Genomic DNA, 17,486 nt, shown 5'->3' on the forward strand with positions numbered 1-17,486 from the left:
AGTCAATCTCATTACATGCTAGCCTATTATTATCATCACCTCCTTTCATCACCCCCAATCCTATTCAATTTGAGCCTCATTACGTACCACCCTCATTATCATTGCTTTTCAACTCACCCACTCCTATTTAATGGTATTAATGAAAGAATGTGAAAAACTTACCACATAGCTAGTATCACTACTAATATGTTGGATCCATTGTTAGATATGTCCTCAATACCATTACAAGGACTCAAATGTTTTATCAAACTTTTCGAGTGTTGGAGGAGCATTAACAAACGTAAGCAGCTATCTATCCCATGTTTAAATAAACTATGTAGGAAAAGCAAAGCAAGAAGGAAAGGAGATATTCTCACAGTGAACAATGAATGTATTGTCACTTCAATAAAAAAGTTGAAATCGGTTACACAGTGAACCATTTACTTTTCATTTATTAAAAAAATAATTTTTAATTATAAAATCATTTTTTGTTTGAATGATTTCTTTATACTCACAAACTCGTTTTCGATATAAATGATTTTCGTTATAGCATTTGGATAAATATTTTTCACGGTCCATCATTTCAATAATTTTTTTTACTGGTTTTAGTATATTGGTAAAAAAAACCTCCTAATTGTTAAGCCCTCAACCATGTTTTATAATACATGATACTTTTTCTATTAAAAAATATAAGACATTTTTAACTGAATCTCACCTCTCAAACCTTATCTTTTTATATTTACACCTATTAAATACTCTATAATAAATGTAAAGTCATTATCAATAAGGGCAATTTAAAAAAAAAGGCAATGATTACATTTTAAAAGATTAAAAATACTTTACATTTTGAATATCCAACTCCTTAAAAAATACCTTATATTTTTAAATGGAGGGAGTAGATGGTGGATTAATTGAATATGATAAATACTATAATTTTATTTATAACAAATATAAAATACTATATATCTAGAGTACATGCTTGTATGCTTATAAAAGATAAACACATCAAATATATACTCTCTATATTAAAAAATATAAGGTATTTTTAATTGAATCTCATCTTTCAATAAAGTAGTTACTTACTTTCAAACTAATTTTTTTTTATATTTATCCTATTAAACACCTTACAATAAATATAAAAGCATTTATCAATAGGGGTACTTTTAAAAAAGAAGCAATGATTACACCTCAAAAGATTAAAAATGCCTTACATTTTTAAATATCTAACTTTTTAAAAAATACCTTATATTTTTTTAGAGTATATATTGAATCTAATTATTTTATTTTAAATATTATTTTTTGCATATCATAAAATATTTTGAAATAAAATAAAACATCAAAAAGCTAATGTACAACCTAAAATGAAAATATTTAAAAGTGAATAATATAATATATTAACAAATAAATGAAATATTTATTTTAAAAACATAAGAAACCTGTTTTCTTTAGAATTTTAATCTTTACTTTTAAAATAAAATCATATAAATAATTTTAATATTTACTTTTAAAATAAAATCATATAAATATATTAGGAATAAAAAGATTAATATAAAAATCTTTTATAAAATTTAATTTATTAAAGAAATATTTTGAAGTGTTGCATCTAAAGCATCAACTAGAAATTTAAAAATATTATATATATCAAAAATAAAAAATGTTTTTTAATATTTTAATATTTTTATAAATACGTGTTACAAAAATGTAGGCACACATAGACAAGCAATTTAAATAACTTTTAATCATATGATTTCACACAATTTCCTTTTTTTTTTATGATATACAGTTTCCTATTTTAGTGTGACTAACATTTTATGTGAAATTTTTTACGAGAAAAATTTCTTCTTAATTATTTTTAAAATATAGATTAGTGTGTTAATTTGAACTTTATCTTACACCTCATCTCTTGGTTACTTATTATACTATGAAATTTGGTATGTAACTGTGTTAAATATTTGTTGAGGGAACTTTCTGTCAATATGATTGCTTGGCTCATAAATAATGGATGATTGTGTTAAAAAAAAAAAAAATATCCTCCCATCTCCTTGGCTATTTATTATAGTTTTCCACACCAGATATGATGTGTTTAGATTAGGCTGGTAGAAAAATGCGTTTAGATTAATGTTGATTGTCAATGGTTTTGTAACAGTAGCCTCGTAATATGCATGCGATCAAAATTAATTTTTTAAAAAAGTAATAACTGATTTTTGAAAAAATAAATCTCGTATAGAATTAGTTGAATTGTAATGTGATTTTTTAAAAAGAGTTAATACAAAATTTGTATCATAAATTATAGGTTTAGGAGCAATCTAAATTCTAAACTCTTATTTAATATATTTTAAATTAAAATAATTTAAGTTGATGCAATTCACCTATTATTAAATTAAAGCAAACATCCATTATTTATTTTTTAAAAAAATGAGGCATAATATGTTATTTTTGTTAAAGGAGAGTAGGAGAAAGAAGGAAAGTAAAATTTGATAAAAATACTACATGAGGCCTCATTTTCTGAAAAAACAATGGATGTTTGCTTTAATTTAACAGTACCATTTAATTTTTATAATTTTATTTAATTTTTAAATTTTAACTTCATATAACTCAACTTTTATAATTTAAATTCAGTTAAGACATATTTAATAAACTTTTACTTTTGTAATTTATTCTTTATCATTTTATTTATTTAAAATGATGATCCTTATATTTTAAAAATAATATAATAAAAAATAAATTATTATTAAAACTTGAATTAAAGTACGTCCCTGATATTTTTTTTCCAGACTCAGCATATCCACTAGTTTGCATCCTTGTCACATTTTTTCCATGATTAGTGACTCATTTTTTTTTTTCTAATTGTGAAACCCATTCTTCACCAGATTTACTCAGTTCCCAGTCCCACCATCGATTCCATGGCAAAATTCCACCCACATTGAATCTTGATCAACTAGAGTCAAACGATGTGGACAAGCCAAGCCTCGAAAACATCGAAGAAACAAATCTGAACAATTTCAGAAAAATTAGAAGGTTAATAATATCAAAATCATGTGAAAATCAGCATATCGATGTGTGATTGAGATGGAGAACGGACGAACCTAGAAAGACAAGCTGGATCGACGGTGACCCACCAGCCGTCGTGCTTGACCTGAAGCAAGCGATTTGGGGAGACGGCCATCCCTTCACTCGGTGAGAGAGGCGACGAAGGGAACAGGTTCGATAGCGGCGTTGAAGAAAGGAGGGATCTGGGTACACAACGGGGCTTGCAGAAAATATTCAGATCTTTGAACGTGAAGAACGCGATGAAAGCAGACCTGTGTGGGCGAACCAGCATAAGCGATCTGATTTGCTTGATCTGAGAATCGTTACCTCCATTTTGCTTCAGAAGAGAGTGGCTTTTCGAAACCCACTTTGAATAACGACACTGAGAGAGACGGAAGAAAGATTGAAATTGGAGAGGGGAACAAGAGGAGGATGGCTTGCGTTGATGGAGGAGAACGTGAAGAACACCAAGTCGGAGGACTGAGAACACCATGACGGAGGAGAACGGGAATAATGGAACGCACGTGGACCCAGCTACCGAGGCTAACTGACGTGGCACTGATGTGGCGTGCCAAATTTAAGAATCACGGTCAGACTACTAAGGTTAACGGTCAACAAAAATCTTTTGTCAATCGTTGGATTTTGAAAAATGCGTCACATTGCACGTTTAAATATTTTAAAATATCAATTACATTTCCAAAAAAAATTTTAAGGGCAAATTTTATAGTTTATCCCTTAAAATTAAGAGATTAACATTTTAATAGTTAAAATAATGATAATTGAGTTAAACTTAAAAACTTAATGATAAATAATTAGTTTTTTATATGTTAATATTAAATGTTTTAATTAAAAAATATGATAAATATGATTGGAAAAGGCCAAGTTGAGGTGCACTACTAGAAAAATGCAAATTAGCGAGAAAATTTAGCGAGGAATTATCTATTCCTCTCTAAAATACCAAGTTAGCGAGGAAATTAGCGAGGGATATTAATTTCGTAGTTTGACTTAAAATTAGCGAGAAAATTAGTGAGAAATTGTCAATCCCCCTCTAAAATAAGAGAATTAGCGAGAAAAATAGCGAGAGACTGTCAATCCCTCTCTGAAATAAGAGAATTAGTGAGGGATTTAACGAAGGACTATTACTCCCTCTCTAAAATAAGAGAATTAGCGAGGAATTTAGTTAGGAACTGTCAATCCCTCTCTAAAATAAAATAATTAGCGAGGGATTCTATCCCTAGTTAATTACTAAAAAAAATTACCTTTTGACAATAACTTTTAATTATACATTTAATTATTTTCATTTAAAAATAATAATTAAATTTAAAAAATTAACTAAAATATTTATAATAAAATTATTTAATATTTTCTTTATTTTAAGTTGATTTTCATTAATAAAATAAATTTTTATTAAAAATATAATATAAATAATAATTTAAATAAAATATAAATATTTTTAACATATTAATAATTGAAAATAAAATTTAATATGTATATGTGTGTATTTTTATAATATATTATTTAATATATTTATGTAGTTATATAATATATATATATATATATATTTAATTTATCATATAATGCTTAAATGTGCCTTTTAGTTCAACTGGTAAAGAAGGAGAGTATAAAGCTTAGAAGGTATGAGGTCAAGGGTTCAAACCTTGACATTGGTATAAACATGATGAATATATGATATGGTAAGGCATAAGTGACATGGTGCAAGGTGGACAATGATATGTCATAAGTTGTCACACATGTGGTGAGTGATAGGGCACGAGATAGTAGGTGACATGGTGATTAATAAAGCTTGTTGATGACATGTTACAAGTTGACATCACACATAGCCGATGATGTGGTATAATTATTTTTAAATATAAGCATATTTAGTGAGTGATTAGCGAGGGATTCAGTCCCTAACTAATTTTAGCGAGGGATTCAATCCCTCGCTAAATCTCTCGCTAATTAACGAGGAAAAATACAATTTCTTGTTAAATTTAGCGAGCTTTTTTTTTTAGTTATGAATTTAGCGAGGGACAAAATTTATAGTTAAAATATAATTTAGTTACAAAAAATAACATTTAGAGTCCCTCGTCAAATTTAATTGTTCTAGTAGTGGTGGCACCATTATCATGTGTAGTCAAAATTTTAAGGAAGACGTAATATAGTAGTGTACCTAAATTTGAACCTTATTGCCTTTCAAGGTGACCCACATGTTCTCTCTTGATCTACTACTCGTCCATCCCCGCGTGCGCACTTTTTATTCCAAATTTTACATGTGGTTTCCCTGGACTGTGTTCGGGTTGAAGGAGGGGGTTTGGTTTTATTGAAGGAAAAGGGGAAGGAGTTTTTAATAATATTTTATATTTAGTTCAAGAGGATAGAAGAGGAGAGGTTATAACTAAATTACTATTATATTTATATATATTATTTTTTTTATATTTATAACTTTTATCTTATATAAACTAATTTAGGAAAAAATCATTTTGTTGGTATCTATAATTTCCCTCAAATTTTAATTTGGTACCTCTACGTTTTTCTCTTTCTATTTCCTCCACTAAAGATGTTAGCCCTTCTGATTGGAAAATTGCCTGAAGGTGAACGGAGGAGAAGATGATGCTAAACTAGAAATTCCAAAAAGGGGAAGGGTTCACGTGCGACTGGAGATAGGGTGATTCGTGATCTTTGTTCATGCAACTAGGCAACCTACAATCACGAGATAGGCAACTCTATGCTCCCAAGTTTCAACAGGTTCTCTCTCATCCCCTCCCTTGTTTTCTTTCTGTCTTCATGCTCCCTTATTCACCTTCATTTCATCTTAGCTGACTAGATGCAAGCAGCCCAAAGTGAGACTGGGAATGTTCAATCTAGGGAAGTTGAATTGAGGGCTAAGATCCAAAAAGCAAAATAGAGCCCGAAGAAAGCCATGTCTCACTGCATCCAGTCATTGAAAGAGGAGCTCTAGCACACTAAGAAAGAATTGTAGGAGATGAAGGGGAGAGAGTTAAGGTTACTGAAACAAGAGGGACGATCCAGATATTGAGAACCTTAAGTTCATTGCTAATGCACATCCCTAGGGGGACACTAAGGACTTTTGGAAGGAAAGATATGTGAAATTCGCGAGTCCTCCTGCTGCACTTACGCATAGAGGCTCCTTCTTTTGAAAACAAGCCTTAAACGAGGCCATCAATGCCTCTCACTCGATGGGTTTTTGCTAGAAGAAAAGCCCATTCATAAACTTGATGACTCTCTCACGTCTTCATTGCCTCACATCATTATGCATGTCTTTGGGAGGCTGCCTCACTTGATCTCTCTTCTTCTTCCGGCAAAGATAATCAACATTTGTTTTTTTCCTTAACCAATTTTGGATCTTGTTTCGACTCACATTTCCATAGATACTCTGAGTTGACTTTGGCTTAGAGGCTTGGCTGGTAGCAAGGGTTAAATGCAAAATACAATAAAATATCTGGTTCATAGCTTGTTCACTTAGCTTTGATAACAATGCTACAATAGGAAAAAGGTGCGTATATGTTTATAAAGATGCAAAGCTTTTGATGCATGGTGTCTCTATTTTTCTGGTATAGGTCCTCAGCATTGCAGAGAAGCTTGAGTTGGAGCACGAAGGCCAAGTAAGAACAAGAAGGAGGAGAGACCACAGTGCGAAGAAGCTTGAGCTTGGTTTAATGTCATTTCTTTGCTGTTTGTCCTTCAAGCAATTTTGCACTCTACAAGGGCTAACGCCTTTAACAAAGGAAAGTTGGGGGGGGGGGGGAAGTAGAGGTACCAAATTAAAAATTGAAAGAAACTATGGATACCAGCAAAATGGTTTTCCCATTAATTTACACCATAAACAAATTCTATAACCCACAATTATCTTTTCAATGCTTTTTGGTCAGCTGAAAAAATGAAAAGAATGAAAATGTCTATCCAATTAAATTAACTACAGGCAGGAATATATCTTCATAAAATGAAAATAACGAAAATCTTGACCCATCCCATTGTGATTGTATTATACTTTCAAAATTAGTGCATGGACATCAAAGTACGAACTCTTCTTCTCTGTCCGCCTTCTTCGCACTCGTGTTCTCTAGTTTTGGCAATTCGTCTTTCACAACTTTCTCAACCATATCAATGGAGCTATAAGTTTCAACACGCTCAGTTACTGTTTGAATTATAACAAAAAAGGCGCCACACATAATCGGAGACCAGACTATCAGATTTAACATGAAAGCAACGGCTAATGAGAGTGACTTGAAAATATCTCTCTGCGACTTGAAACTGCAATACGAAGGACAATGGAGGTGACTTGACGGGCAAATGATGGCGAGAAATGCTAGTGGGATGAGTTTCAGCGACAGCAATAAAGCCATAAAGGGATCAGTCCTGCACAATAATAAGAGCAAGTTGTGGAATATAATAAAATATATGAAAATAAATTAATCAAGACATTTGGCTCCTCTGAAAAAAAAAAAAAAAACCTTAATTTAAAGGAATCAAAATGAGGGAAGGAGAGGTGAAACTTTGATTCTCCTTCCCTCAAATTTTTTTTAATCAAATGAGAGGAGGGAAATCCCTTCCAAACCCCTCAAACTAAATATACCGGTAGTGTGATTATTTCATTTTTGCAGTTCGCCCATTTTTCTTTTATCACATTTCATAATTGTATGGTTGCATGAATCTAATTTTTACTTTGCAACATTTTATTTAAAATAATTAAAAATTGCACAATTATATAATAGCATGCCTTCAAGTGATCTATTTTTAAATTTTTATAGGAGCATCACTTATTGGTACACAAATGTCGTTAAGTAAATACGATAAACACTCAGGGACGAAAAATCCTACTACTCATGCCAATTGAATTAGTGCAATATGGTTTGTTCTGAAATAACAAAGGCTAAAGTGTACTTTTTATTCTCTAATTTTATATACAATTTTAATTTATTCACTTAATTTTACAAAATATTTTTTTAGTCTTCTAACTTTAACAATGTTGTCTCAAATGATTAATTCTTTTATCAATCATTTCTATTTTAAAAAATTAGACTTAATATATTAACATTTGAAATTATTTTGTAAATATTTAAAATTTCAATTAAAAATTTTTTATTGATGAAACTAACAATCTTAAAATTAAAGGATTAGAAAGACATTTTATAAAATTAAAAGACTAAAATTAAAACTATAGTTTTAACGCATTTTGATCTGGCTCCTATAGCTTTTTTTGTTGCTCCAGTCGCCCTAATAGCTTATCTCATCTACATTATTGGTCTCTTTATTTTTGAACATGTCAAAAAGGATAAAGAGGTAGGACTAGTGATGTTAAACATGTTAACATATGACTATTATCATTGATATTTGTGCCAGGGTGGGATAAACTAGAAGAATCTAAAACAACAAAACAAAAAAAGGAAATTTATAAAACTATAAGGATTAGTATTTATATCTTGCTTGTAATTTATAAAGTTATGGCGAATGGGCCAAGAGGCCATAGTGGGCCAGAAGAATAAAAGCCCAAGTGGAAGAAAGTCAAGAAAGTCGGTAGAAGGGACAAGTGTGGGGAGTCACATGGTTTTCAACATTTGAAAGCTAAAGTCAGCAACTTCGGCCTCACTCTGTTCTAAAATGGCAAGACATGTTTCACACGCTCTCTCTTTCTCCGACCTTTCCACCACATCTTTTACTATTAATTACACGTTAGCCCCCCCCCCCTCCTTGATTATTAATTTTTTACTACACCTTTAATTTTTATTTCATTTTCATTTTTATTTTCAAACTATCTTTATTAATTTTATATTTAAAAGAAGGGTATTTTAGGTAAAATGACATATGTTGGGGGCTGACGTTAAAATGAAACAAGAGCTGTAGTTTTGTCCAATGACTGTAGTAATTAATTAGTGTTCAACAAAATAAAAAAAAGGGTTGAATGTTAAAAAATGCGAGTAAGAGTCAAGTGTACATGGCACAGCATTTACACGGAAGTTTCAACTCTCAGACAAATCCGTACACTCTGGCCTACCCAGATCCCTTCTGTTTATAGTGCGAACCTAACGGGAAGGAGATCCTCTCCTCATCCCTTCTCTTCCTTTCTTTTACTCATCCCCATCTCCACCTTTGGTTAAAAAATAAGGGCTCAGATTCAATTATTTTATGAAGCAATCATCATAATATTATATTAAAAATAAGTAAATAATTCTAAACTGTTAAAAATTTAATCTACATAGTTTATAATTGTAATAAAATAAATAAAAATTTTAATAACAGCATACAATTGTAAATTGTGCGAGTCAAAATTTAATAGTTTAAATTTATTTTTATTTTATATGATAATATGATAATTATTTTATAAAACAAATAAATCTGGACTATTCATTTTGTTGTTTAAAGGTGAAGACGAGGATGTGGAAAAGGAAACGAGAACAGGGATTAGCAGAGGATCCGAACTGAACCCAAGGACCATCATCCCTCCTTTATTTCATTTCTTTTTTCTTTTTTATAGAACATTGAGAAAATGACAGAAAAATACCCCCAAATCAAATGACCGTGATTATTTTTTAATTCTTGAAAACTTATATGTCAATTAATTTTAATGTGAAAAGACATTTTACCCTTCTTTATCACCATCAAAACTTGTAATTTATTATTTTATTCTCATCATTTCTCCAAGAAAACTAGTCATCTCCTAAAAGAAAATAATAAAAATTTGCATCGAGTAATTAGTAATTTATTATTTCATTCTAATTATTTTTTTAAAAAATAATAACTGATTTTTAGTTGTTAGGTTTCACTAATAAATTTTAAAACAGGAGCAAATATGCCATTTTACAAAAAACACAAAAATATTAGGCAAGTTATCAAGATTAAAATAATTATCACAATTTATTATACTTAATTATCATTTGCATACTTCAAACATATTTTGCTATCATTTTTTTCTAAAACATTTTATATTACAATCTCCCTTTTCTTTTCTTGTTTTTTTAATATAAAAGGGTTGAGACTAGTTGAGTTGAGTTATTGGACCTATCAAGGCATGTTCAAATTTGTAATAAATATTAAATTTTGATAGTATCAAATATTGAATATTAAATTCGTAATAAATAACATTGTTCCCATTATTGAACCGTAGGACTTGTTCAAATTCGAGAGCCCACCTAATTTAATTTTAACTAAAAAAATGTTTTATAAAATCCAGTCATTATATAGCAGTCTCATTTTTTTTGGCTCCACTTATTAAATAGTATTCATTTTTTTTGTCATGTGTGATAGATAATGCTTTGAATTTTTTTTAGGGGGGGGGGGTACTACAGTATTAAATTCAAATGCATTATCAAATCCAAAAAAAAAATTGAAATGTGTTATTTAGCCAAAAAAATCAATTGTATTAAGATTTTATTGATTTGTATAAACATATAATATAATAGCTGTACCTCGTTTTTAAATCTTTCTTTCTTTCTTTCCTTTTTTATTGACATTTTATCCATTTCACTTGTGCCGTAAAATCCAAAATATGCGGCTTTTGCTTTCACCCAACCCTTTCTCACAAAGTGGCCAAATGAAAATAAACTCTCTCATAGTAATACATCAATGAACACATTGTTATAAGAGTTATGCATCTATCACTCCAAAAAAGAAAATTATCTTAACATAATAAGCAATTTTTACTTTTGATCTGAATTTGGTGATTATTTCAAATCCTCTTACTTAATAACTATTTTATGTGACGTTATAAAGATCAATGATTCACTCAAATCACTACATTAATTGATACAATATAAACAATGAATATGAATCACAATTTTATCTTCAATTGTGACATACACATATCTTAATCCAATAGTTGTTATGACTATAGGAAGATAGTTGAAAATGTGTTTGTATATAACTATCATTAAAGTCATTGTTTCATTTATTTTTTGTCAATGATGAATTTTAAGTGTTAATGAAATCATATAGATATAGTGTAGACACTCATTAAGAAGATTTGAAACATTCATAAAATTCATACTTTTTTTTATTACTTACAAGTATTTTTTTTTTTAAATTAATGCTATTCAGCAAGGTGACGTATTAAATATAAATATTTCTACCAATAAAAATTTAAATATCAGTTGATTACCTCATGACAAACTAGCCTTAGACTAAACTTTACGTTGGAATTCATATCTTTTATTTGTACCTTGTTGTTCACACAGCTGTAATTCTTGTTGAGTGAGGGTCCTTAGACGTAATTGACCCAGAGGAAAAAGATCCTTCTCTTTTAAGCCTTCAACATTCTCATTCTCAACTTAAGTCATCACTGCTCTGCTTCACCTTGTACCAATTTCGTTCTCCTTTGTTCCTCCGCAGCCACTTTAAGGTCGCGTTTGGAAGATTGGAAATATGGCTGAAAACCGCGAAGTCGCAAAATCAGGATGCTTCTCTCGCTTCTTTCGCCTCCTTCTCTGTGCTCATTCCACCAATGCTCCTCCTATCCACCCGTCCGAACATTTTCCTCCTCTCCAAACACTGCCTTCCCTCCCAAACAAGTCTAATCCAGTTCCTACTACCCCCAATGTAGTTGCCAGACTCATGGGCTTAGACTCGCTTCCAAACAACTCCCGGGTCGCACCCGATTCGGTTCCCCGAAGCAAGTCCGTTAACTTCCTCGATTACTTGCTCCAGTTCGATCCCGCCCATCCAGAAGGCAGCCATCACCGCCGAGTCAGAACGTCGTCGTTTCGAGAGATTCCTGCGTCGTCGTCTGCTTACACGACGACGCGGTCGTTTCCGCCGGAGAAGAACAGCGACGTTGTCGTTTTCTTGTGGGAAGAAGATATCAACAAGGCCGCTCGCGAATCGAAGCCAAGTGAAGTTGTTCGGCACAGCACGAAGAAACAGCAAGTGGGTTTGAAAGAATCGAAGAAACAGTGGAAGGAAAAGAATGAAGGAACGAAGAAGAAGAAGATTTCGAAGCTGAAGAATGAGCCTAGAAGGGTCTCTGTTTCGACACGCACAAGGAATTGCGGGTCAAGTAGTTTGAGTCCGAGAATTGGGATGAAGGAAGCGTTTGTTGAACCCAGCTTCAGAAAGAAGGTCAGAAGCAAGAAGTCGTTGAAGAAGATGCAGAATGGGAGCTGCTCTGAAAATCTCAGTCCGGTTTCAGTTTTAGATGTAGGTGATGACGAAGACTTCCCGTTGCAGAATAAAACCAACTTCACAGGTTTGATCTCTGAGTTCATAATGCTTTATTACTGCGATCAAAACTAAATTTATTTTTTATTTATATAAATTTTAACTCAAAATGGAACCTATAATATTCTTATTAAAAATACATTTTTCATAAAATTTGGACAACCTATGCTTGTTTTCAAAGCAAATCTTATAGATCTTAAATTTAAATAATTAGAGTTATAATGCATTCGAAAAATGAAGTTACGTTCACATCTGGTAAAATTTAACATTCATTATAAAAAATTATCATTAAATTTTAAAATTTTGTAACTTTATTTCTGCATATTAATTAATGAAAGAAGTCATTAGAATTTAGAACTGCGCCCGCCCAAATAATTATCATTAATATAGTAAATTAAAAAGTCATAATATTTTTGTCCCTAACATATTAATTAATAAACAAGAATGTGGCCCCGTGTTGTAATTTAACTTTTCTCTATCAATACAAAAAATAAATTATGCTTGAATTTATCAAAATTCTGTAAGTAAAAAAATTATGACAAGTTTTTGCATATTATAGATTTTTATAAATGAAAGAAAAGTTAAAACAGCAGTGTAAACTAGTTAAAACAACAGGGCGTGAACTATATGTGCTCTTTTATGTAAATAAATCACTAAATGAATTTTTTTTAATTATGCTAATCAAACTTTAGCAGATGAAACAAAGGGATGGTGCTCAAAGTCAAAGAGAGAATCTTCAAGTGAGAGATATTTGTGTGAAGGCGTGCAAGACAGAGGAGGAAGCAATAGCAATCAGAAAAGTCAAACAGAGGAATGCTCAGAAATAATGGCCAAGCTTCGCAAATTAGCAGAAAACGATGTAGAAATGTTTGATTGTGTTGGTCGAAAGGGCACGTTTGGTAGTGAGTGTCGTGAGGAATTTTCTATGCTTCTTGAGCATAAAATCTTCGACCTCCTGCTGCGTGAGGTCGTCCATGAGCTCTTAACCCTCTGATTAGGAAATATTTTGTCTCCATGACCTAATAATGTGTATATTATCAATAGGTCCTTTAACTATTTATTGCCTCTAACATTTAAAGAGTATTTTAGAGGTAACTCTATCTAATGTAAGACTTTTTTATAACAATGTGAGAATGAGTTGTATTACCAATACGATGATCTTGTTAATAACTACTGTCCCTGGACTATAATACGTAGTATCGTTAACTATTTATTGATATTTATTTTTCCTGTTCCTATTTTTTTGTCATGATTTGAATTTTCATTTTGTCCCTAAATATATATCATGTAAACATGTTTCTAACAATATCCGTGTTAGATGGAAGCTAAGGTATTGTGTGGAAATAGTTAAGATTTTAAATAGTGCAATATTTAATGAAGAGTAAAACCAAAAAAGAAAAATAATTCTTACATTGCAGTATATAGATTTTGTTTTCTTATTGGTCTGTACATGTTTGCCCATGACAACAAGTAAATAGGGATGCTGGAAGTTGTTTATAAGTTTTCTTTGAATTATTGCAAAACCTACTCTAGTCTGAACATCGTATTGGTCGCTTAATTCACTAAAATTTTCTTAGAAATAATAATAAAAAAAGCTACTCCCTCCTGTCTGCTGTATTTAATACAAAAAAAAATTAGAAGCTTTTTTTATCTCTAATATAAGGTAAAATTAAAGTAATTAATTTTATTTTTCAATTTTACCCTATTTATTTATCATGGTTTGAATTTGCAAACAATAATTTATTTGTGATATTAATAGTAAAGAATGGTAAAATTGAAAACTTATATATATTTTTTTATAATTTTAAAGTTATAACTAACCTTTCTTAGTAAATACGAAAATAGTTAAATTTGCGTTACAGTAAGCACAATCTGTGCATAAATTTTTGTTGGTTTGATTTCATTCCCAAGTATGGTCAAAGTATAGTTTCAAGTTCCAACATTCAGAGGCTTTGAGGCTCAAAAAGACGAGTTGATGAGAGGTTGTCAAAAACAGAAATTGGAAGGCTGAAGAGAGAAAGCAAGTGGGAACGAAGATGGTTCGTGATTCCCAGAAAAGGCTTCGAGACTTAAATCCACACAAGAGAGATGATGTCCTCATTCTCAAAAAAGACAACCTCTTGGCTATTAGTTTTATACAATAAATAGCCGAGGGCCATGCTCGCATCACTAGTGACAGTGAACTTCATGTTGGAGTATGGTTTTGTGGGTCGGCTTGAATGTGTTCATATACCCATGTCAAAATGATCACCTTGTATATTTCACCCAAGAAAAATTAAGTGGGTCTCGTTTCTTCTCATTTTTATCTTTTTCTCCACGTTGTTGTCCTGTGATTAATCAAAACAAATAGATCCTCTTTGGTTTATTATAAGGTTCGATCCAAACCAATTATATTGTTAGGGGGAATTAAGGCCCAATCTAATTTATTGTTTGCTTTTGACATTTGTTAACTAAGGATGGCATACTACAAGATCAAGTCATAATAAATATTAGGAAAAATCCTTTGATTCTTCAAGTATTGACTCACTTAAAATCAATTTCTTAAATATAATTAGTTGAAATTCAATCCTTAAACTTTTACTTACATAAAACTCAAAACCTAAACTTTTCACCATTTATAATTTTATCTTTATTATCCATAACTCATCATGAATTAGTATTGAGTCATCCTACATGACATTATTTATAGTTGAGGAATTGAGTTTTAAGTAAGTTAAAACTTCAAGAATTAAAAGATTAATTTTTCATAAATATTATGAGGCCACAAATACTTGGATATCCTAACAATTCTCCATTCAAGTGTGAGGCTACAAGCTTTACATATTAAAAAGGTTACAAACACTAAGTCCTTGTTTATGCAATTAAAGTCGGCTCAATTTTCAAGTTTCAAATGTGTGGTTCACACACAAATCCATGCATTTTGAGTTTCCAATACAGGCTTCCAACATATTGTTTCTTTTTATACAAGTCTCAGGGAAACTTGGTTTTGATATCACTTGTTAAAAAGCATGAGCGACCATAGGGAAAGAAAACAAATGAATGAAGAGCAATAGAAGTACGCTACATATTAACTTAAAACCTTAAAATTTGAATTTATAGATCCTTTCACTATATTATATATATTAGGGAAAATATAACTTTGGATATCTGCACTTTATTCACCTTTTGCTATTAGTCTATACCTTTTTCAATATTTTAGGTCTATATATTTTTATTTTTTATTGTTTTAGATCCTTTCATGAACAAAGTATAGGGACCTTAAAGGGATCTAAAATAATGAAAAATAAAAATACATGAACCTAAATTATCAAAAAAGGTGCAAGGACTAATAGCAAAACACAAGCAAAGTGCAGGGATTTAAAGTTATATTTCTCATACAATTATTGGTCCTTTAGTTTTATTGAATTTGCTTTTAGTCCATGCAATTTTTTCCCAATGTTTTTAGTCCATATAGTTTCAGTGTTTTTAGTCCCTATAAAGATTGAAAACAATGGAAAAAATTATAAGACTAAAAGCAAAATTTGATAAAATTATGGGGACTAATAATTGTGTTTTTCTCTATATTGGTTATTTTTAACTTTACACAATATGAGACTTCTTATATCACCTCAAGTCTACTTACAGTTAGACATTCGAGCAATTGCATATTCAATTTCAGTAGAAGAAGGCATGGGTAAGTGAATGTGTATATACTTCTCTGGTCTTGTTTATAAGGTAGAGAGAAAACATTCATCTTGATCTGATTATAGAGTATTTCACTATTTTCTATGTTAATTTTACATTTTGCCCTTATTAAATGCTAAGAAAAATTATTAAAGATAATTCATTTAATTTGGTTCTTATTATGGGGTATAGGTAGAAACATATTAAATTTTATGATATAGTTAATGAAGTTTAAGATTTTTATTGGTTTCAATCAAACATGCTGAAAGTGACTTATAAATAAAAGGAGAGAAGTATTCACTATCAATTATCACATCTAACAGTATTTTAATTATTAGTACAATTTTTCAATCATTTATTAGTCCATGTAGAACATAAGCATTAAATGTTAAAATGATAAGTAAATAATGTGTGTGTGGAGGGATGCCCCAAGCCTAATTTGATTGATAGGAATATTATTTTTTGACCCACTATCAACCTAGAAAGATGCAATTAGCCCAATTCATTAGAAGTCTATTATTATAGAACCTATTAGAATAGTTTGATATTTTGTCTCATATTCTTTATTCTTTTATAATTGTATAGCCACGTTTATTATTTTTTCTTATCCATTTATGGTGTATAGTAGGATTTTCACCACACCTCTATAAATGTATTGCTTGCATAATGGAATGGACAAGCCAATATTTAAAATCATCCTTTGAATATTTTGTTTTGTCCTTTTTCCTTTCTTGATATCAAAGTCATCATGGCTAACAAAATCCTCTGCTTTTAATCTTCCAAAACAATCATCATTCTACCTATTACCACCACCATTATTTTTATTACCACCATTACCATACCCATCTTCTTTCCATTGCCAACACTGGTCTCCTATCTCTTCCATCTTTTAACATTCAATTTGCTTCTATTAAGCTAGACGGAAAGCAACTACCTTCTTTAGAAAACTCTATTTTACCTATTTTTAAAGGATATCAACTTGAAAGACATGTCCTTGGGACAATGTTATGCCTACAAGAGTTTATGTTTAAGGGTGATAAGCTTGTCATCAATCTAGACTACCTTGATTGGAAAGTTAGGCCATCTTTTACTCAGATGGCTCTATAGCTCTATGTCATCTAAAGTTGCCACTTAGCTTCTTAGACTAGCTACTGCTGCAGTACCATAGAATGATACTAAGGAATTTGCTAGAACTAGTTTTGGTAATGGTTCTCAAAACTAGTTCTCATGAACTCAGAAGGGTTTGATAAAGATGGAGGAATATTTCTCTAAAGTGGAACTATTGCTGATAACTTATTACTTGTTAGTAGTCTTATTTCTCCTATTAACCTTAATACTCCTCAAGTGCTTGTAAGACTGAATAATGAATATAATCCTATTGTTTGTCAACTTACTAACAAACCAGAAGATAGCTAGGTTAAGTTATAAGCCACTCTTCTCACTTTTGAAAGTACACTTGATCAACTAAATCAATATAAAAATATTTACCTTACTTTTAATCTTGCTTATAAGGCCCCAACAAGATTCAGTCAAGGTCGCTTCACTTATATGATGACCAAAGTCATGGTTCTTTTCAACCATGTAGAGCCTTTCGAAGAGGAAGAAGCCATAGTCATTTTACACAAGGCTCTGATAAACCTAAATGC

The 17,486-nt window shown here is 30.7% G+C and overlaps 2 protein-coding genes and 1 long non-coding RNA gene across 3 annotated transcripts; 2 read left to right on the forward strand and 1 right to left on the reverse strand.

Moving 5' to 3' along the window:
• Window positions 1-2,875: 2,875 nt before the first annotated feature.
• On the reverse strand, window positions 2,876-3,502 carry LOC129290771 (uncharacterized). The gene is made up of 2 exons (XM_054927739.1): window positions 3,066-3,502; window positions 2,876-2,971 (listed from the first exon to the last, which is right to left on the reverse strand). Exons 1-2 carry the CDS (start codon window positions 3,500-3,502, stop codon window positions 2,914-2,916), a joined length of 495 nt encoding a protein of 164 aa, XP_054783714.1. The 3' UTR covers window positions 2,876-2,913.
• Window positions 3,460-6,849, forward strand: LOC129290772 (uncharacterized). Its single transcript, XR_008588551.1, has 3 exons — window positions 3,460-3,598; window positions 5,601-5,754; window positions 6,588-6,849. It is a non-coding gene; the product is annotated as an uncharacterized LOC129290772 (long non-coding RNA).
• A 4,389-nt stretch (window positions 6,850-11,238) lies between these two features.
• Window positions 11,239-13,329, forward strand: LOC129290770 (uncharacterized). The gene is made up of 2 exons (XM_054927738.1): window positions 11,239-12,205; window positions 12,873-13,329. The coding sequence occupies exons 1-2, from the start codon at window positions 11,386-11,388 to the stop codon at window positions 13,169-13,171; spliced, it is 1,119 nt and encodes a 372-aa protein (XP_054783713.1). The 5' UTR covers window positions 11,239-11,385; the 3' UTR covers window positions 13,172-13,329.
• The last annotated feature ends 4,157 nt before the right edge of the window (window positions 13,330-17,486 follow it).

Source organism: Prosopis cineraria, unplaced genomic scaffold, assembly GCF_029017545.1.
Source record: "Prosopis cineraria cultivar Desert tree isolate PC_DT_omini unplaced genomic scaffold, ASM2901754v1 PC13, whole genome shotgun sequence".
Classification (NCBI taxonomy): domain Eukaryota; kingdom Viridiplantae; phylum Streptophyta; class Magnoliopsida; order Fabales; family Fabaceae; genus Prosopis; species Prosopis cineraria.

What these genes read in the sequence shown, in the direction of transcription:
- LOC129290771 (XM_054927739.1), bottom strand. Translation starts at nt 3,502, where the DNA reads ATGGTGTTCTCAGTCCTCCGACTTGGTGTTCTTCACGTTCTCCTCCAT. An exon ending in GATCCAGCTTGTCTTTCTAG is followed by an intron (nt 2,972 to 3,065) that starts GTTCGTCCGTTC and finishes GAAATTGTTCAG; the next exon opens with ATTTGTTTCTTCGATGTTTT.
- LOC129290770 (XM_054927738.1), top strand. Translation starts at nt 11,386, where the DNA reads ATGGCTGAAAACCGCGAAGTCGCAAAATCAGGATGCTTCTCTCGCTTC. An exon ending in GAATAAAACCAACTTCACAG is followed by an intron (nt 12,206 to 12,872) that starts GTTTGATCTCTG and finishes AAACTTTAGCAG; the next exon opens with ATGAAACAAAGGGATGGTGC.